At 47.6% G+C, this 22,247-nt stretch overlaps 1 protein-coding gene across 4 annotated transcripts in view; it reads right to left on the reverse strand.

The window, feature by feature from the left end:
* Positions 1-22,247, reverse strand: part of MAP4K3 (mitogen-activated protein kinase kinase kinase kinase 3) — a 783,526-nt gene that overhangs the window by 493,780 nt on the left and 267,499 nt on the right. For all 4 annotated transcript variants that reach the window (XM_077486491.1, XM_077486490.1, XM_077486493.1 and 1 more), the window contains exon 8: positions 7,394-7,466. In XM_077486491.1, coding sequence (XP_077342617.1) covers positions 7,394-7,466 — 73 coding nt within the window. The remainder of the gene's footprint in view (positions 1-7,393; positions 7,467-22,247) is intronic.

A 22,247-nucleotide genomic window follows, 5' to 3' on the forward strand; every position in this document is an offset into this window, starting at 1 on the left:
AAGTTCCACCGGCACCTTTTCCAAAAAGCATGTTCTCCATTAATGTGAATGGGCATCATTGAGAGAATAATTCATTTTCATGTGATTCTGTGTGGTACAGAAGTCGCATCTGAATTTGCGGTAGTGTGAACCAGCTCTTAATCGTTTTCTTTTACTACTGCTTGGAACTAAACCCCAAGCAAGTATACAGTTAAATACTTAGGAACTTTTACTTGCCAAATGATTTGTGCTTCTGTCTAAAAGTAAAAAAAACACGATGAAGTCCAGAAAATCAATGAAGGCAATAAGCTGATGGATATAAAAGCCAAAACAGTTCCACAATAATCCGTCAATAGAGTATATGTATGGAAAGGAGCCATTGAGATCCTAATTGTAGGGGTTAAATCAGTAAGGTGTGACAAAGGTTTATCCGTGCAATAAGACCACATGGTAAACCTTAAGGAGACCACGCCCTCAAACGTGTAGTCATAGCAACCACCAAGCGTCATTTATCAGCTGGCTTCTGAGGATTACATGCACGTGTCCTTGTGTGGAGTCTCTCTGCTTTCCAGGATCCTCGCCGAGAGCAGGCAGCTCTCGTGCAGTTTGTTGGCAGCAGCTTGTAGACTATTGGGCAGACTCAGTTCGCTTTACATCAAGTTTGGATTTATGGACTCAAGAAAGCAACCACAGTCCCCATGGATGCGCTTGTTTTTATCTACCCAAGGTGAGTATACTTGATGGACTTGTGTCTTTTTTCAACCTCATCTACTATGTACCAATAATTTGTATATCTTTTTTTTTTTTTTTTTTTAACTATGTCGCACTAGGGCCAGTGAGCTCTCTCTTTTACTCTTGTCTTTTCGTGCTTCTGTCTAAAACACAGATAAAAACAGCATCTCACAAAAGTGAGTACACACATTTTTGTAAATATTTTATCATATCATCTTTTCATGTAACAACACTGAAGAAATTACACTTTGCTACAATGTAAAGTAGTGAGTGTATAGTTTGTATAAAAGTGTAAAATTTGCAGTCCCCTCAAAATAACTCAACGCAGCCATTATTGTCTAAACCGCCGGCAACAAAAGTAAGTACAACCCTAAGTGAAAATGTCCAAATTGGGCCCAAAGCAGCAATATTGTGTGTGGCCACCATGATTTTCCAGCACTGCCTTAACCCATTGGGCATGGAGTCCAATATAAGGAGGTGAAAAAAACAGAGTACCATATTTATCGGCGTATAACACGCACTTTTTCCCCCTTAAAATCGGGGGAAAGTCATGGGTGCATGTTATACGCCAATCCCCACTGTCTGTGAGTCTAAAATACTGAGCGCCGCCGAAAAAGACCGAGTACAGTTGGCTCGGTCTTTTTCGGCAGCGCTCGCTCCAGAAACAGCAGGGAGGCGGGACTACGAGCGGAGCCGAGCAGTCGGCTCGGTCTTTTTCGGCGGCACTCGCTCGGTCTGTCTCGGCGGCAGGAAATTTAAACATGGGCAAGGCTGCAAATGACACTGCCAAGCTGCAAATGACTCTCTGCAAGGCTGCAAACGGCGCTGGGCAAGCTGCAAATGACACTGGCAAGGCTGCAAACGGCGCTGGGCAAGCTGCAAATGACACTGGCAAGCTGCAAATGACACTCTGCAAGGCTGCAAACAGCGCTGGGCAAGCTGCAAATGATGGTGGGCAAGCTGCAAATGACACTGATTATTCTGCAATGATGGACAAGGCTGCAGATGCACACTGATAAGGCTGCATTGACGGGCATTTAAAATGTAAGGTTTTTTTTCCTTAAACTTCCCTCCTAAAACTTTTTTTCCTTAAAATGCCCTCCTAAACTTGGGGTGCATGTTATACCCCGATAAATACGGTATATTACTAAAAGAACATACTTTGAAAAAAAATCCTCCCAATCAAACCCAAGTTCATCTATAGGAAGGCCCCAGAACTACACACTATGTCGGCCAAAAATGTAACTAAACCTCCCAAGAGAGACGCCCCACTTTTTTGGACTATTGTATAGAGGTGCAAGGCGTGTAATACAGTTACAGGCAGAAAAAAAAATGATTTTCTTCGGTCGTCATGGGGAAGCAATATGATATAAGACAACTCATAACTTGTGACAGTAGATATGTCACCTATCTGCTAATGTGTCCTTGTAACCTTCAGTACATAGGTCAAACCACTAGAACGTTGGCCAAGAGGGTGGGAGAACATTTAGACAATATTAAAAGAAGGTCTCCCAAATGTAGACACTGAATATACAGGCTCCAAGCTTTATATCCTTAAGCCCCATACACACTATCAGTTTTTCTCCTAAGTTTTTGCCTTCAGATTTACCAAAACCATATAATACAAGGTCGAACCTTAGGAGTTTTGATCAGCAGAAAATCTGATAGTGTGTATGGGGCATTAGGGTTTAAAAATTAATATAAAGACCTAAAGTGTTTTATCACTGACTATTGACAATTTTCTGCTTGGGGTCCTGTACTTCTATTAGCTCACTGTCTCTTTGTAAAGGGCCCACCATACATGGGGAGCCTTTTTAATTTGAACTACTAATTTATACTCACTTATAGGGTATAATATTTCTTTGCTATACAAAGAAAATATATATTTTTACCTTATCAGGGAATTTGGTTTATATATATATATATATATATATATATATATACACACACACACACACATACACAATTTTTTATAATATGTAATTACTCCTATGTTTTTGGTATTTTTATACAAATCCCTCCATATTCACCTTTGTTTTAGTCAAATGGTTCCCACTTTAGTATATCCAGTGGAATCCATGGCCCCAGTCTAGTATGGGGCTAATAGTTATATCCTTCCAAGATAGAGTTAATCGACCTCCACTAGAGGGAGCCAATATCTAGGACTTCACATCTATGACAATTATAGTTGTGTATATCATAAGGAGGTTTGAAGTATTATGCTTGTTTTTTTTAAACATGTTTTATCAATTGTATTGTAATAAACAATGCCCGATATTGTGGATTCCCATTTTAAATGAACGCAATTGCGAATATAGATGGGTGTATTCAGTATTTGTCCCCTTCCTCCATTTTGGAGGCACCCAACCAATAGAATCCATTCAAAGAAAAGAATCAATCATGGCCAGAAGAGCTTTACCCATAAGGGTATCATACACTCAGCAACCCAGTTCCACAACTGCTCCAGCAACTATGTCATGTACTGCCTCACCTATCCCTGCAAAATGCTGTATGTAGGCCGGACCATCTGCCCTCTTAGACAGCGTTTCGGCAAACATAGATGACTGATTGAAGTAGGTTCAGACAAACATAGTGTACCCCGACACTTTTTAGAATTTCATGATCGATCCACCATGGGCCTACAAGTTTGGGTCATCGAGTCCATACCAGCGGGGGTGTCTGAAGCAGAACACTTCTCCAGATTATGTGAGCACGAAACATATTGGATTTTTTCTTTGGACAGCCTCGCTCCTAATGGCCTCAATGAGGAAATCGAGATCCATACTATCCTCTAAAATAGTTCTCGCTTATATATTAGTGATCTCATTTCTTTCCTTGTTTCACTCCTGGAAGGACTGCGATCCCAATGCCAATGCCCTTCCCCCTCCTCTCCTTGGTATATATATGCATATGGAATACCTTGTTTTTATGTATGCGATTTTTTTATGTATGCGATTTCTTCTTTTTATGTATATGATTTTTATATAAATTGTTATATGTTTGATCTCACCGTTTCTGTACACACAGAACTTGGGTATATATTTTAACTGTGAAGGCTTGTAAACAATTTTGTTGCACCCAAACAAAATCCTTTTTTTCCCACAAATAGAGCTTTCTTTTGGTGGTAGTTTATAACAATATTTTTTTTACTTTTTGCTATAATAAATATCCTCCAAAATATATAAAAAAATATATGTTTCCTCAGTTTAGGTCGATATGTATTGTTCTACATATTCTTGGTAAAAAAAAAAAAAAAAAAAATCGCAATAAGCGTATATGGATTGGTTTGCGCAAAAGTTATAGCGTCTATCAAATAGGGGATCGTTTTATGGCATGACAATTTTGACATTTTTGGGACCGTTGGCATTTTTACAGCCATCAGAGCTATAAAAATGCATTGATTACTGAAAAAATTTCACTGGCAGGGAAGGGGTTAACACTATGGGTCATTCAAGGGGTTAATATGTTCCCTAGTGCGTGTTCTAACTGAAGGGGGGAGTAGAATGTGTAGGGGAAGAGATAGATTGATGTCCATACTCTGTATGAACAGACGATATGTCACTTTGGCCCTCAGAGAACTGGAAAAGGTGTTTACACACACAGATCCCGGTTCTCCGTGTGCCTTGAGCGATTGCAGGAGCCCAGCGGTGATTGCAACTAATGGCCACTCGCATCGGCTCTGTGGGTGAGCAGGGGGTGCATAACATTGTTTCAACCTGCCATGCCATTCTGCCACAGTGCAACTGTGGCAGCTGGTCGGCAAGTGGTTAAATACCACCAAAAGAAAGCTATTTTTCAGTGAAAAAAAATTATAAAAATTCACATGGTTAAAGTGAAGTGTAGCATGACTGCTCAATTGTCATTTAAAGTGTGAAAAATGGCCTGGGCGGGGGGGGGGGGGTGGAGGGGTGTAGGTGCCCTGTATTGAGGTGTTAAAGGGGCAGCCACACACATTTTATTTTCTATTTCACCTGGCAATATGTTTCAGCCACAGCTGTGCTTGTCCTCAAGGTAGTGTGTGGGGGGTGTCTCTTTCAATCAGGTTCAGAGCTGTCCTCTCTCAGATCTTCACTGTGTGAATTTCAGATCCACACCCCCTGCTTTGTGCTGCAGAGAGATGCTGGCAGATTGTGTGTAAATTCTATGTGTTGTAAAAGGCTGTACAGGTCAGATGGCTGCAGATAAGCAGTTACAACTTAAAGGAGGAAGATTTGTTTCATCTATGTGTATCACATGTCGGCTAGTCACTTCACTTGTTATATGCAAACCCCTTTCACACTGCGAGCGCCAACCGTTAGCATTGCTTTTGCATTTTTCGGCTGCTAGCAGGATGATTATAACCCCAGAAAAGGAGTTAAAAACTCCAGTTTTGCGGCGCATACAAATCACTTTACAGGTGCTTTGAAAGCGATGCCTATTCATTCCAATGGGCAAGGCGTTTTGGGAGCACTAAATACAGTACTCCCAAGCCTGCCCCAAAGATGCTGCTTGCAGCACTTTCCGGAATGTCCCGCAAGTGAACTGCCGAGTGTGAAATGTCACACTGGAACAAATAGCAGGCGATTTTCAGGTGCTTAGCAGAGGCTATTTGCTGCGCTAAAGCGCCTGAAACTACCCCAGTGTGAAAGGGGTCTAAGGATTTTGAGACACTTTTAAGTTGATGGAAGGCAGTCAATAAACTTACCCCCTTTTGGTCTGAAGCTGGAACATTGGAAAGCAAAACGTAAGAAGGGGGCTGAGGTAGAATCTATTTTGCATCACTTTGAAATGACAGACTATAACCAAAGCAGCACCTTATCCCCAGTGACTTCCTTAAAAATGTATCAAGGGATTCCCAAAATAGTCATTTTTTGTCAAAGAACATGCATAGAAGAAGTTTTTTACAAGCAAGGTCAGCAGGCTAAGCTTTTAAATCACAAACTCTTGTGTATATGCATAAAGGACTTTCTAGAAACGTACACCTACTGGACCAGCAAATTTCTTAATGCCTATTCTGTAGGATACATTTCAGCAAAAAAAAAATAAAAAACTTAGGAGGAGAGAATTTTTTTTCAGGATTGGGCCAGTCTCCATGAACTGCACAACCAATCCATGCATTGGGAAAAAGTCTTTCTGGATTTTGCCATTGTTTTAGTCCCCAAGGGGGCTTGTTTGAGTTGTAAAAAGTCAGGTGTTGTTAAGCAAAGGCAATCATGCACAAGTGTGCCCACAGCAGAAAGTATATGGCATGAAGCTGCAGCTTGTAATTCATAAGGCCCATACACACGATCAGACTTTTTGACAACAAACATGCAAATTAGCTGTTTTGGAGCAACATCCGACCGTGTGTACGCTCCATCGGACAAACTTTTTTGGTTTTCATCAGACTTTTGTTGGCTGTGCGAACGGACAAACTTTCTGGCAACAAAAGTCCGATGGAGCAAAGTCTGATCGTGTGTACAGAAAACCACAAAGTACAAAACAGGCATGCTCAGAACCAATGCAAAAGATCAGACGACAATACAGAAGTTGACCAAAGGTGGCAGTAAAGAGCAGAAAAACCACATGATTTGGTGAAGGTTGGCTGAAAAAGTCCTGCTGTGTGTATGCAATACAAGTTCAGGGCCGACGCCCTTTGTACAAAAATCCAAGGGAAAGTTTGTACAAAGTCCTATCGTGTGTATGAGGCTGTACAATGCAGGGGAAGGGAAGTCCTTTGCAGTTTCTGCTAGAAAATCAGGATCCTCAATACGTTTCTGCATAATATCTTCCAAGGAAAAGAGGTTTCACTTCTGAATCCTGAACATGGTCAGGGGAAATAGAGAAAATGTAGCCTTTTTGGCTCCTGGAAACCGAAGGTTCTAGAAGTGTTACGATTTTTCCAATAAAAAATAAAATAAAAATTAGGCATAGTGGCTCAGAAATCTACTTTTGTCAAACAGGCTACATATAGTCAGATAAGGTGAGCAGTGTTAAAATAGAACATTGTTCCAGAACAAGGAAACGGCTATCATCCTGAGCAGTGATTTGACTTTCCTGTAGAGGAAGCACACACGTTATTTGGCCCTTTTGCCCCAGCACATTCCCTTGCACCTGTGATCCACCATTGCCAAGTGAGGGCATCCCTAGCGGGGGACTCATGGAATGGAGGGCAGATTGTATGGGGTATTGTATGTCCGGATATATGTGCCAGTATAGCTTAGGCACTGACTTGTGGCTGTGTTTCTATAGAAGATGGATGCACAAGTACAGCAATGTACTTTATGTGTTTTGGTGGAAAAGCATCGTCTGGAGTTATACAGTTATCTAGATAGGAAGAAATGCTTGCATCAAGCAATATTGCAGTCAAGTTGGCAAGGTTTAACATAATGAAGTGAAAAACTCCAAAATCCTCTGCGTAACCGCAAAATGTGCTACATACTGTGGATAGTGTTATTAAAAACCAAGAACTGAAGCCAATATATAGGGGAAGTCATGTCTTTAACTATAACTTCCTGACATCTGCGGCATTTACAGGTGCAATGCTTTGCAGAATCCTGTGGAAAAAAAACTGTAAATTCACATTTTTCGCAGCAAAATTATGTGCATTTATAAAAATAAAAATTCTAAAAGGTGAACTTACCCTTTAAATCTACCAACCTATAACAATTTTTTGGATAAAACTGAGCCATTAAAGATAACTTCTGGAAAAGAAAAGCCTTACCAGTATGGAGTTCCAATAAAAGATTTCCGTTTGGCTATGGTGGCTGTAATCTGAGCAGATACTCCAAAATCAGCTGTAAATAAAATATATTTGATCTTACAAAATTGGTTAAAAAGGGATACAACAGCAAATAGTTTGTGCACAGTTAGAATTAATAGTAGCTATTGTTAAGCCAAATATAAAAATACAGAACATGTCATCAATGCATTTTTGGTCCACTGACATTTTCCACTCCAGTCATTTCAACAAGGTATTTCAGTGCTTGTAAAATGCATGTAAAATTAGTCTAGATCAAGCATGCATTGCATGCATTTATTGATTGACAGCAGCCTAAAGCTAGCAATACAGAGAGAGATCAAAGAAGGGATATGGGGTGAGATATTTATATCTGCCTCCCATCACATGATGTGCTCCAATGTCAGCATCTCCATAGACAAGTAAAAGCTTAGTCTTCAATCTCTCTTTATTAATTTTAAAACACTTATACAAATATAGATATATCTATATATACTTTGATCATATTATAAAATTGGATATCATACTATATCTTCGACAAAGGATCCCATAATAATTTCAACTTATCAATTCTATTTCTGTCTGAAACTCTTACATCATTTACATTTAATTTCATTCCTTCTTTTTCTACTCGCCAATCTTCCCTAGACATTTTAAACCAAAAACAAAAGGGGGGGGGGGGGGGGGAGAGATATGGTCCCATTTATAGATATTGTATAAAAATTGCCAAGGCCTGAAACTCTTCCCATTGCTGCCATGCTTTTTGATTTTGATTCTATAAACTCTCCTCAAAGTTAATCATTTGTTCCATGGATTGCATTTCGTTCATCTCACAGTCCCATTGTATGGATTTTTGCTTTTCGTCAATTCCGAGCTATTATTGTCCTAGCGGCTGTTATGTGGCAACATCTGCCACAATGGCTTTCATTGATCTCTGCAAAGTGTCTGTAAAGCGCCTCTCCTGTCACTCCAGTCCAAGGGCTTTCACACTGGAGCCGTGCGCTGGCAAGACGCTAAAATAAGTCCCGCAAGTAGCATCTTTGAGGCACTTCAGGAGCGGTGTACACACCACTCCTAAAGTGCCCGTGCCCATTAAAAACAATGGGCAGTGCCGCCAGCCGTTTTTAACCCTTTTTCATTTTAAGGGAGACTTCACTAGGTTGAGAACGTAACCCAGACTTTTCCAGGTAACTGGTTGTAATGCGTACACCTTACTCCGAACACCGATTGGTCTATTAGCAATAGATCGTCTAGGTATGCCAAGACTGTTTAAGCCCTGTGCCCTTGACCTGGCTAGAGGTGGGGCTAGCACTTTTGTGAACACTCGAGGTGCTGTAGCTGGCCCGATGAGCAAGGCTATAAACTAAAATGCTGCTGTTCTACTTCAAACCGCAGAAACCTTTGGTGAGCGGGAAATACATGGACATGAAGATATGCATCCCTGATGCTGATAGGTGCCAGAAGTTTTCCTCCTTGTAGGATAGAAGCTACTGACCTGATCGAAAGGAGCGAATCTTCAGGAACTGATTTAGATTATTTTAGATCTAGAATGGATCTCTTGAATTTCTGTATCTGTACATGTACAGGAAACGCATGAAAAAGGCACGCTTGAAAGAGGCACGAATCATCTCTGTAAGATATTTGTACCAGCCATTTCTTAGACTGCGAGGCTGAAAAAGATTTAACCCCAAAAGTTAGGAGCAAATCGCTCATCCACCCCTGCTGCCCCCATGCTTCGGAGTATATGCTCTCTTTTTTTTTTTTTAACTGTGGTGGTGAAATCACCTCCTACAGCGATGGAGTAACATCCTTATGTATCGTTTATTGTGTACAACACAGTTCCCCACAGGCGGCATGTGTAAGGTAAAGTCTACAGGCCTGGAAATATCAGTTTGCAAATGGATAGAAAACTGGCTAAAAAATAGGATTTTTTGTACTCACCATAAAATCCTTTTCTCTGTAGCTCACCGACTGACACAGCTCCCCTCTTAGACCATTAGGTTGCTACACCACCTTCAGGAGAGGACTAGGCATAACATGTTAACATGTAATATAAAAACGAGAACTAAGGCGGTCCCTTAGGTAACAACCCCACAGCCTGCCTTGCAGCTTCAGTACGTCAACAAGCAGTATAACGTAAAGAAAAATAGGAGGGGCGGGTGCTGTGTCAATCGGTGAACTACAAAGGATTTTACGGTGAGTACAAAAAATCCTATTCTCTCTTAAGTTCACCGACTAATACAGCTCCTCTCATAGACCATTGGGACGCCCCCAAGCAGTGCCAAAACGGGGGGTGGGAAAACAGCATAAAACTTTACCCACAATGGCATGTGGGAGCTAGTATAACCTTTACCCACAAAAACGACAGTGTTTGGGAATAACCAAAACTTTTTTTACCCACAAAAAAACAGGGTGCTCCTCAACTGAGTGGCACTACCTCCAAACCGACCAGAACTGCGGTAACAAATGCAACAGTGCATTTACTTAAAAGTACTGCATTTTTACCCAAAAAACAGGAAAAATTTAAGTGCAATTGCAATTATACAGCCACCTGCAAAACTTTGCGGCCAAAATAGGTATCAGCCGATGCACTGACATCTACCTTGTAAAATTTTGTAAAGTGTGAACAGACGACCAAGTCACCGCTTTACACACTTGAGTGGCAGATGCTTGATTTCGGAAGGCCCAAGACATTCCGAATTGCCCTTGTGGAGTGGGCCATGACCAGAAAGGGGGGCACCTGTCCCTTCAAGGCGTAGGCCTGTAGTACAATCTGTCTGATCCACCTGGAAATAGTTGCAGACGAGACCGCCATGCCTTTCTTCAGACCAGCCACCAAAACAAACAAGGAGTCCGATTTCCGAAAGGGAGCTGTAGCAGACAAATACACCCTCAGAGCCCGAACCACGTCCAGGGAATGAAGGGCCACCTCCTTAGAATGTGTCGGCTTAGGACACAGAGATGGTAACACAATGTCTTCATTGATGTAAAATGACAAAACCACCTTCGGCAGAAAAGAAGGTTGCGGAGACAACACCACCTTATCCTTGTGGATAACCAGACAGGGCGACTTTCAAGACAAGGCCGCCAGTTCCGAAACCCTCCTGGCCGAAGTAATGGCCACTAGAAAGACCACTTTCTGGAAAAGAGTCAACAAAGGGATCTCTGATATTTTTAAATGGCGGTTTTTGAAGCACCGATAACACCAGGTTCAGATCCCATGGGGGTTACGGTGGACGCACCGGAGGAACTACATGTCGGACCCCTTGAACAAAAGTGCTCACTAGAGATGAGACGCCAGGGATCACAAAAAAAAAAAAAAAAAAAAAGACAGCCAAAGCTGATATATGTCCTTTAATGGTGCTTAAAGCCAATTTCTGGTCTACTCCTTGCTGTAGAAACAACAGGATCCTGGATATAGAAAAAGAGCGCGGATGCCATCCTTTCTCCTCACACATGGAGAAGTAGGCCTTCCAGGTATGATGATATATCTTCCAAGAAGAAGATTTCCGTGCTCTCAGCATAGTTGTAATCAACTAAAGTCCTAAAGACCCCAGTTCCTCAACACCTGGCTCTCAAATAGCCATGCCGTTAAAACCAGCGATGGTAAAGCAGGATGGAGAATCGGACCTGGAGACAGAAGGTCCTCTCGTAACAGCAGTTGCCATGGGGCGTCCACCACCAGGAACACTAGGTCTGCGTACCAAGCATGCTGGGGCCAATCTGGGACAATCAGTATTACTGGGATCCCCTCGGCCTCCACTCTGAGGAGCAGACATGGTAACAGTTTCAGCGGAGGAAATGCACAGATCAGCTGGTACTGATCCCATGGAGCCACCAGCGTGTCTGACGCGTATGCCCAAGGATCTCTTGCCCTGGACACGAATCTTGGCACCTTCCGATTGAGACGGGAGGCCAGAAGATCCACGTCTGGTGTACCCCATTGCAGGCACAGTAGCCTGAACACCTCCGGAGGCAACACACATTCTCCTGGGTCCAGCATTTGGGGACTTAGATAGTCCGCCTGCCAGTTCTCCACTCCCGGGATGTAAATGGCCGACAGGGCCTTTACATGTCGCTCTGCCCACTGAAGGATGTGAGCAACCTCCCGTGCGGTGGCCGAGTTTCTTGTTCCTCCTTGGTGATTGACATATGCCACTGCCGTGGCGTTGTCTGACTGGATGCTGATCGGACGCCCTCAAAGTCTTAACGACCATGTGGAGAGGCATAGCCTGATCGCTCTCAGCTTGAGCAGATTGATCGGCAACTTGGATTCCTCCACCAACCAGATGCCCTGAGTCGACTGAACTCCCGTTACTCCACCCCAGCCGGTTAGGCTGGCGTCCGCTGTGATCACTGTCCATTTCAGAGGTAGGAATGACTTCCCGGACCGAAGTGCCGGGGACCTCAGCCCCCCGAGCAGGGAATCCCTGACTACCTGGCTCACCTGAATCTGCTGATCCAGGTATAATGGAGATTTGTCCCATTTTGTCAAAAACTCCTTCTGCAGGACTCTGGTGTGAAACTGGGCATACGGTAATGCCTTGAAGGAGGCCACCATGAGTCCTAGAACTCGTATGCAGAAGCGTAGCGTCGACCACCCGTGGTTCATCAACAGTTTTACCATGGCTCTGAGAGTCTGCAGCTTGTCTGAAGGGAGAAACACTCTCGCTTCCATGGAGTCCGGTGGTAAGCCTAGGTACTCCAAACGCTGAGTCGGTACAATCACCTTCTTTAGGTTCAACAGCCACCCAAATTCCTGCAGGGTCTGCATGGCGATCGTCAGATCCTCCTCTAACTGAGGTGGAAGATGCTCTCAGGAGGAGATCGTTTAGGTATCCCACGATCCCGTGTTGCCGCAGCAACGGCAAAACAGGAGCCAATACCTTGGTAAAGACTCGGGGGCTGATGCCAAACCAAAAGGGAGAGCCACAAACTGGTAGTGGGCTTCCCCGACTGCAAATCGCAGAAACCTCTGATGCCGAAGGCCTATGGGTATGTGCAGGTACACATTCTGGATGTCCAAGGACGCCAGGAGTCCCCTTGATGGAGTGCAGCGACTACTGAGTGAACGGATTCCATTCTGAACCTCTGTACTTTTACAAAGTAATTGAGGGCTTTCAGGTCCAATATTGGATGTACCCCTTCCTTTTTGGGGACTACAAACAGGCTTGAGTAGAATCCCTGGAAACTTTCAGATTCCAGAACAGGTACTCTCACCACACGACTCAGCAGGAACTCTAACTTGTAGCCTGAGGAAATCAGATCGCAGACCCATTAGTCGGACAGCTAAGAGGCCCACCGGGCTGCAAACACCTGACGGCGACCCCCCACCCGTGTTGCAGGCGGGGGCAAACCTTCATGCGGTAGCACTTTTGCTTGCAGGCTTGCGGTTTTATGGATGCTTTGGTCCTTCAGAGGTCGAAGCCCCGGGCGGACGAAAAAGCAGTTTGTGAGCGGAGAATGAGGGCCCTTGCCTACGGCGTGGCTCCTTAGCCTTCCTGTCCTGTGGGAGTAGTGTACTTTTACCACCTGTGGAATTTTTAATAATGTCATCCAATGAGGCTCCAAGGAGCCGGTCGCCAAGGAAGGGAAGATCCATCAGGGCTTTTTTGGATGCCTGGTCAGCAGACCAGCATTTTAGCCAAATCAGGCACCTCAACACCACTGCTGACACTGAAGCCCTGGATAACAGAGGAAGGGTATCCAGGGCCGCGTCACAAATGTACTTCAGGCCTTGCACTAGTTGGTCTTCTAGTTCTAAACAGACAGGAGAAGCAGTGCAAAAGTTTTGCCCACTCAGTTAGTGTCTGAGACACAAGTGCGGATGCCAGTACTGGTCACATAGTTGACCCCACAACCGTAAAAAAGGAACGAGCCACTGCCTTGGGCCTTCCTGTTTGTGGGGTCCTTAAAGGCAGGAGTCCCCTCTACCAGGATCGTGGTTACTTTGTTTAACCTGGATACTGTGGGGTCCACGACCGGAGGAGTCGACCACTTTTTGAGAAGGGTCTCCTCAAAGGGGTAATGCCCTGCCATGTATTTGGGGACCGAAAAGGTCTGTTGCAGTCGACCCCATTCCTTGTAAATGAACTTGTCAAAATAAGGGAACACTTTAGGTGAACAGGCTGGCTTACGGGACCCAAAAGGGACCACTACATCAGCAGAGGGATCTGCTGGCTCCTGAATCTTCAAGGTATAATGCACAGCTGTGATAAGTGCTCCAACAAGCGTTTTGTCGAGCACAGACCCGGGCGGGGACTCATGCACACTGTCCGATCGGTCCTGGTCAGCATCATCTGAAACGACAGAGCAGGGGTCACCAGCCTCAGCAGGGCCCGAGTCTGCGTCAGAGCTCTCCCCATAGGTGGGGGGGGGGGCAGGGGCTGTTTTTTACCACCTTTGCGCCCACGCACCGCCTCCATCTTGGCAACGAACGAATTGAGGACCGCTGACAAAGGCACTGCACTGTCTGCAGGTGAACCAGTTGCAATTGCCTGGATTTCGGGGGAAGAAACAACAGTTTCTGAAGCCGTGCTGACCCTACCCTGTCTGCCACCTGTTGGGGACACCCTCCTAACTGCTGCTGGCTGAGGGGCTCTTTCCCACAGGACAATGGCCGTCGAACTACAGGAAAATGGTCAGAGAGCATGCTGCTCCTTGGCCCACCAAAGATGGCCGCCGAGCACTGTATACCATGAGGGACAGTGAACAAAACAGGCAGATAAATGGCGGTGAACAGCGCTACAGTGATCAGACACAGCCTCCAGACACCTCCAGGGAGAGACCTACACACATCCAGGGCACAGTAAGCCAGCGCAGTCCCCCCCCAGGTGAAAGCCCCCCTGGAGAGCCCCTGTATATGGCACACACACACCGCTCAGCAGCCCATGTCCACAGGAAAGGGGGGGAGGGAAGATAGGGGCAGGGAGAGAAGAGAGGGAGGTGAGGGAACCCCGAATCGACCTCCCAGGGAATGCCCAGCTGCTCAGCCCCACCGAGGCAGGGAGAGATGTACTTACCAGTCCTGAAGAGCTGGGAGACATGCCACAGACCCACTCTCCGATCTTTACAGGGTGGATGCTGGCCTGGCACACTGTGTCGCAGACATCAGTAGCCCGGTCATATGTGTGCCCCGGAGCATTTACGCTCACCGACCGCCTCTGGAGCTGAGGCGTGTCATGGTCGACCCAGCGCGGAGCTCTGGTCTGCACACTCTCGCTGGCCAGGCTGGGGAGACTACAAGGATAAGAGTATCCAAAAAGAAAAAAGAAGAACTGCGCTAACCTCAAAATCCCAAAGTGAATGAGATGTATACATGTACTAAACAAAAGAATAAAAAAACTACAAATATAATGCCTCTAGAGCCACCTCAAAGAATGGTGCATTCAATTATATATGCATAAATGTACAAAATTAGCATATAGTGAAACACAATTACGGGTCATTAATGTGATAAATAAAACATATAAAAGATAAACAATGAAAAACAGCCCAAAAACAAAACAAAAATATAAATATATACCCCTAAAAATAAACACACCCCAAAACTTGAGAAGTGCATGAGATGAAAGACAAAAAATTATACTAAAAATTATCAACTCTATATAACATCCATACAATTATATGACAAATTATTAATGCAAAGTGTCCATATGGTTAAACACCAGTGATAAAATCTTCATGTGAATAACTGGATTTGAAGCACACAAATTAAATTTCCTCTCCAGAAGTGTTATGTGCTCTTTCCCATCACCAGACAAATGAATTGGCTCCTTACCGGCTCCAAGCGACCCCCCGTTACAGAGGGTCACCACAAGCAGAATGTAATCAAAATGGATATCCAGGTAGCTGTTCCCCTTTAAGCGATCCCAGATCTTTCACACAGTGGGACTATAGCTGTTACTCCATATATCACTCCCAACTCAACGTAGTATCACATAGGGAAAAACATAGGCTCCAAATAGTGTAAAACCAATGACTTTAATTCACAAACAATGGACGTATACACTTACATGAAAGAATTTAAAAGCAGGCTCAAACAGAAGCGTGCGTCGGCCGGACACACGCCACAGAAAAACCAACCCGTCCTTCCTGGTATGTAACGAACGAACACGACTGGGGTGACGTCGACACGTTCGCACATCCCTACGCGTTTCGTAATAACTTACGTCGTCCAGGGGCATCCAAGAGTATCCAGCCTGTCACCCACCTGGCTGTTGATAGCAGATCACAGGATCTTTAACCTTGTGCAAAAAGCAAAGCTTCTGCAGAAAAATCCACGGACCGATGGGCCCGCAGGGTTCCTAGGTCCTTCTCCTTCACTAGGCAGAAAAAAAAACTGAAGCTGCAAGACAGGCTGTGGGGTTGTTACCTAAGGGACCGCCCCTTGGGCAGAACTAGAAAGTTCTAGTTTTTATATTACATGTTATGCCTAGTCCTCTCCTGAAGGTGGTGTAACAACCCAATGGTCTAATGGATAGGAGCTGTGTCAGTCTAACTATCAGTTAACTGATTCTTACTCTGAATAGTCTAAGGTTATCAGTGATGTACCCCAAGGTTCAGTGCTGGGACCCTTACTTTTTAACATCTTTATAAATGATATTGAGTCTGGAATCAAAAGTAACATTGCTGTCTTTGCAGATGACACCAAGATATGCAGTGGAATAACTTCCTTACAGGATGTCTCCAATTTACAAGCCGACCTCAATACACTGTCTAATTGGGCGACTATGTGGCAAATGAGGTTTAATGTTGAGAAATGTAAAGTTATGCACTTGGGGGATAAGAATATGCATACATCATACATGCTAGGGGTAGTACAACTGGGGGAATCCATGGTGGAGAAGGATCTGGTGGTTTTGATAGATCATAAGCTCAATAATAACATGCAATGCCAGGCTGCTGTTTCCAAAGCGAGCAAAGTCCTTTCTTTTATTAAGAGAGGTATGGACTCCAGATAGAGATGTTATTTTGCCCCTGTTCAAATCATTAAGACCTCACCTAGAATGTGCAGTTCCGTTTTGGGCACCAATTCTCAAAAAGGATATCAGGGAAATGGAGAGTGCAGAGAAGGGCAACCAAACTGATAAGAGGCATGGAGGAGCTCAGCTATGAGGAAAGATTAGAGGAACTGAATTTATTCTCTCTTGAGAAGAGGAGAATAAGGGGGAATATGATCAACATGTTCAAATATACAAGGGGTCCATACAGTGAACATGGTGTTGAGTTATTCTCTTTACGGTCAACACAGAGGACACAGGGGCACGCTCTACGTCTAGAGGTAAGGAGATTTCATCTTCAAATACGGAAAGGTTTCTTCACAGTAAGAGCTGTGAAAATGTGGAATAGACTCCCACCAGAGGTGGTTATGGCCTGCTCAGTAGATTGATTTAAGAAAGGCCTGGTTACTTTCCTGAATGTATATAATATAACTGGACATTTAGGGGGGAGATTGAACTGTGACAAGCGTAGTGCAAAAAATGGTCAGAGACTGCAGACATGCTACAGTTAGGAATGGACAGAGTAAGTGATTTGTACAGATAACTTACTCTGTCATTTCAGACAGGGAAGCCTTCCCTGCTCTCCATCCTGACATATTCCCCACAGCAGCCGTGGGAGATGGGAGGGGGGGAACCTGGCAGTGCTGGGGGGTGGGCAGGAGACAATACAGGGTGACAGGAGAATGGCAGGGTAAAGGAGAACAGCACAGGGACCAGAGAAGAGTAGAGTACAAGGGGGATCAGAGAAGAGCGGGAGGGGGGAATCAGAGAAGAGCGAGGGGGGGAATTAGCAAAGAGCGGGGGGGGGGGAATTAGCAAAGAGCGGGGGGGGGAATTAGCAAAGAGCGGGGGGGGGGAATTAGCAAAGAGCGGGGGGGGGAATTAGCAAAGAGCGGGGGGGGAATTAGCAAAGAGCGGGGGGGGAATTAGCAAAGAGCGGGGGGGGGAATTAGCAAAGAGCGGGGGGGGGGGGAATTAGCAAAGAGCGGGGGGGGGGGGGAATTAGCAAAGAGCGGGGGGGAATTAGCAAAGAGCAGGGGGGAATTAGCAAAGAGCGGGGGGAGGATTAGCAAAGAGCGGGGGGGATTAGCAAAGAGCGGGGGGGGATTAGCAAAGAGCGGAGGGGATTAGCAAAGAGCGGGGGGGGATTAGCAAAGAGCGGGGGGGGGATTAGCAAAGAGCGGGGGGGGATTAGCAAAGAGCGGGGGGGAATTAGCAAAGAGCGGGGGGGAATTTAACAAAGACCGGGAGGGGGGAAATTAACAAAGACCGGGAGGGGGGAAATTAACAAAGACCGGGAGGGGGGAAATTAACAAAGACCGGGAGGGGGGAAATTAACAAAGACCGGGAGGGGGGAAATTAACAAAGACCGGGAGGGGGGAAATTAACAAAGACCGGGAGGGGGGGGGGAATTAGCAAAGAGCGGGGGGGGGGAATTAGCAAAGAGCGGGGGGGGGGGGGAATTAGCAAAGAGCGGGGGGGGGGGAATTAGCAAAGAGCAGGGGGGGGGGGGGAATTAGCAAAGAGCGGGGGGGGAATTAGCAAAGAGCGGGGGGGAATTAGCAAAGAGCGGGGGGATTAGCAAAGAGCGGGGGGGATTAGCAAAGAGCGGGGGAGAATTAGCAAAGAGCGGGGGGGAATTAAAACGCGGGGGGGGGGAATTAACAAAGACCGGGAGGGGGGAAATTAACAAAGAGCGGGGGGTAAAATTAACAAAGAGCGGGGGGTGAAATTAACAAAGAGCGGGGGGTGAAATTAACAAAGAGCGGGGGGGGAATTAGCAAAGAGCGGGGGGGGGGGGATTAGCAAAGAGCGGTGGGGGATTAGCAAAGAGCGGGGGGGATTAGCAAAGAGCGGGGGGGATTAGCAAAGAGCGGGGGGGGGTAAGCAAAGAGCGGGGGGATTAGCAAAGAGCGGGGGGGATTAGCAAAGAGCGGGGGGGATTAGCAAAGAGCGGGGGGGGGATTAGCAAAGAGCGGGGGGGAAATAGCAAAGAGCGGGGGGGAATTAGCAAAGAGCGGGGGGGAATTAGCAAAGAGCGGGGGGGAATTAGCAAAGAGCGGGGGGGGAATTAGCAAAGAGCGGGGGGGGAAATTAACAAAGCGCGGGGGGGAAATTAACAACGCGCGGGGGGAAATTAACAAAGCGCGGGGGGGGGGGAATTAACAAAGACCGGGAGGGGGGAAATTAACAAAGAGCGGGGGGGAAATTAACAAAGAGCGGGGGTGAAATTAGCAAAGAGCGGGGGGGAATTAACAAAGAGCGGGGGGGGGAATTAGCAAAGAGCGGGGGGGATTAGCAAAGAGCGGGGGGGATTAGCAAAGAACGGGGGGATTAGCAAATAGCGGGGGGGATTAGCAAAGAGCGGGAGGGGATTAGCAAAGAGCGGGGGGGATTAGCAAAGAGCGGGGGGGAATTAGCAAAGAGCAGGGGGGGGATTAGCAAAGGGCGGGGGAGGATTAGCAAAGGGCGGGGGAGGAATAGCAAAGGGCGGGGGAGGATTAGCAAAGGGCGGGGGGGAATTAGCAAAGAGCGGGGGGGAATTTAACAAAGACCGGGAGGGGGGAAATTAACAAAGACCGGGAGGGGGGAAATTAACAAAGACCGGGAGGGGGGAAATTAACAAAGACCGGGAGGGGGGAAATTAACAAAGACCGGGAGGGGGGAAATTAACAAAGACCGGGAGGGGGGAAATTAACAAAGACCGGGAGGGGGGGGGGGGAATTAGCAAAGAGCGGGGGGGGGGGGGGAATTAGCAAAGAGCGGGGGGGGGGGAATTAGCAAAGAGCGGGGGGGGGGGGGAATTAGCAAAGAGCAGGGGGGGGGGAATTAGCAAAGAGCGGGGGGGGAATTAGCAAAGAGCGGGGGGATTAGCAAAGAGCGGGGGGGATTAGCAAAGAGCGGGGGAGAATTAGCAAAGAGCGGGGGAGAATTAGCAAAGAGCGGGGGGGAATTAGCAAAGAGCGGGGGGAATTAGCAAAGAGCGGGGGAAAATTAAAACGCGGGGGGGGGGGGAATTAACAAAGACCGGGAGGGGGGAAATTAACAAAGAGCGGGGGGTGAAATTAACAAAGAGCGGGGGGTGAAATTAACAAAGAGCGGGGGGTGAAATTAACAAAGAGCGGGGGGTGAAATTAACAAAGAGCGGGGGGTGAAATTAACAAAGAGCGGGGGGGGGGGGGGGAATTAGCTAAGAGCGGGGGGGGGGGAAATTAGCAAAGAGCGGGGGGGGGGGGGAATTAGCAAAGAGCGGGGGGGGGGGAATTAGCAAAGAGCGGGGGGGAATTAGCAAAGAGCGGGGGGGAATTAGCAAAAGAGCGGGGGGGGGGGGGAATTAGCAAAGAGCGGGGGGGAATTAGCAAAGAGCGGGGGGGGGAATTAGCAAAGAGCGGTGGGGGATTAGCAAAGAGCGGGGGGGATTAGCAAAGAGCGGGGGGGGTAAGCAAAGAGCGGGGGGGATTAGCAAAGAGCGGGGGGGGATTAGCAAAGAGCGGGGGGGATTAGCAAAGAGCGGGGGGGGATTAGCAAAGAGCGGGGGGGGATTAGCAAAGAGCGGGGGGGGATTAGCAAAGAGCGGGGGGGATTAGCAAAGAGCGGGGGGGATTAGCAAAGAGCGGGGGGGAATTAGCAAAGAGCGGGGGGGGAATTAGCAAAGAGCGGGGGGGAATTAGCAAAGAGCGGGGGGAATTAGCAAAGAGCGGGGGGGAATTAGCAAAGAGCTGGGGGGAATTAGCAAAGAGCGGGGGGGGAATTAGCAAAGAGCGGGGGGGGAAATTAACAAAGCGCGGGGGGGAAATTAACAACGCGCGGGGGGAAATTAACAAAGCGCGGGGGGGGGGAAATTAACAAAGACCGGGAGGGGGGAAATTAACAAAGAGCGGGGGTGAAATTAGCAAAGAGCGGGGGGGGAATTAACAAAGAGCGGGGGGGGGGAATTAGCAAAGAGCGGGGGGGATTAGCAAAGAGCGGGGGGATTAGCAAAGAGCGGGGGGATTAGCAAAGAGCGGGGGGATTAGCAAAGAGCGGGAGGGGATTAGCAAAGAGCGGGGGGGGATTAGCAAAGAGCGGGGGGGGATTAGCAAAGAGCGGGGGGGAATTAGCAAAGAGCAGGGGGGAATTAGCAAAGAGCGGGGGGGGGAATTAGCAAAGAGCGGTGGGGGATTAGCAAAGAGCGGGGGGGATTAGCAAAGAGCGGGGGGGGTAAGCAAAGAGCGGGGGGGATTAGCAAAGAGCGGGGGGGGATTAGCAAAGAGCGGGGGGGGATTAGCAAAGAGCGGGGGGGGATTAGCAAAGAGCGGGGGGGGATTAGCAAAGAGCGGGGGGGATTAGCAAAGAGCGGTGGGGGATTAGCAAAGAGCGGGGGGGGATTAGCAAAGAGCGGGGGGGGATTAGCAAAGAGCGGGGGGGGATTAGCAAAGAGCGGGGGGGATTAGCAAAGAGCGGGGGGGATTAGCAAAGAGCGGGGGGGAATTAGCAAAGAGCGGGGGGGGAATTAGCAAAGAGCGGGGGGGAATTAGCAAAGAGCGGGGGGGAATTAGCAAAGAGCGGGGGGGAATTAGCAAAGAGCGGGGGGGGAAATTAACAAAGCGCGGGGGGGAAATTAACAACGCGCGGGGGGAAATTAACAAAGCGCGGGGGGGGGAAATTAACAAAGACCGGGAGGGGGGAAATTAACAAAGAGCGGGGGGTGAAATTAGCAAAGAGCGGGGGGGGAATTAACAAAGAGCGGGGGGGGGAATTAGCAAAGAGCGGGGGGGATTAGCAAAGAGCGGGGGGATTAGCAAAGAGCGGGGGGATTAGCAAAGAGCGGGGGGATTAGCAAAGAGCGGGAGGGGATTAGCAAAGAGCGGGGGGGATTAGCAAAGAGCGGGGGGGGATTAGCAAAGAGCGGGGGGGAATTAGCAAAGAGCAGGGGGGGGATTAGCAAAGGGCGGGGGAGGAATAGCAAAGGGCGGGGGAGGATTAGCAAAGGGCGGGGGAGGAATAGCAAAGGGCGGGGGAGGAATAGCAAAGGGCGGGGGAGGATTAGCAAAGGGCGGGGGGGTTAGCAAAGAGCGGGGGGGTTAGCAAAGAGCGGGGGGGGAATTAGCAAAGAGGGGGGGGGGGTAATTAGCAAAGAGGGGGGGGAATTAACAAAGAGCGGGGGGGGAATTAGCAAAGAGCGGGGGGAATTAGCAAAGAGCGGGGGGAATTAGCAAAGAGCGGGGGGGGGGGGGGAAATTAGCAAAGAGCGGGGGGGAATTAACAAAGCGGGGGGGGGGAAATTAGCAAAGACCGGGAGGGGGGAAATTAACAAAGAGCGGGGGGGAATTAACAAAGAGCGGGGGGGAATTAACAAGGGCGGCGGGGGAGGATTAGCAAAGAGCGGGGGGGGTTAGCAAAGAGCGGGGGGGTTAGCAAAGAGCGGGGGGGATTAGCAAAGAGCGGGGGGGATCAGCGAAGAGCACGGTGGGATCAGCGAAGAGCACGGGGGGGATCAGCGAAGAGCACGGGGGGGATCAGCGAAGAGCACGGGGGGGATCAGCGAAGAGCACGGGGGGGGATCAGCGAAGAGCACGGGGGGGGATCAGCGAAGAGCACGGGGGGGATCAGCGAAGAGCACGGGGGGGATCAGCGAAGAGCACGGGGGGGATCAGCGAAGAGCACGGGGGGGATCAGCGAAGAGCACGGGGGGGGATCAGCGAAGAGCACGGGGGGGATCAGCGAAGAGCACGGGGGGATCAGCGAAGAGCACGGGGGGATCAGCGAAGAGCACGGGGGGATCAGCGAAGAGCACGGGGGGATCAGCGAAGAGCACGGGGTGGGATCAGCGAAGAGCACGGGGGGGATCAGCGAAG

This window comes from Lithobates pipiens, unplaced genomic scaffold (assembly GCF_037356315.1).
Source record: "Lithobates pipiens isolate NorthernLeopardFrog02 unplaced genomic scaffold, aLitPip1_a1.2 Scaffold_18, whole genome shotgun sequence".
Classification (NCBI taxonomy): domain Eukaryota; kingdom Metazoa; phylum Chordata; class Amphibia; order Anura; family Ranidae; genus Lithobates; species Lithobates pipiens.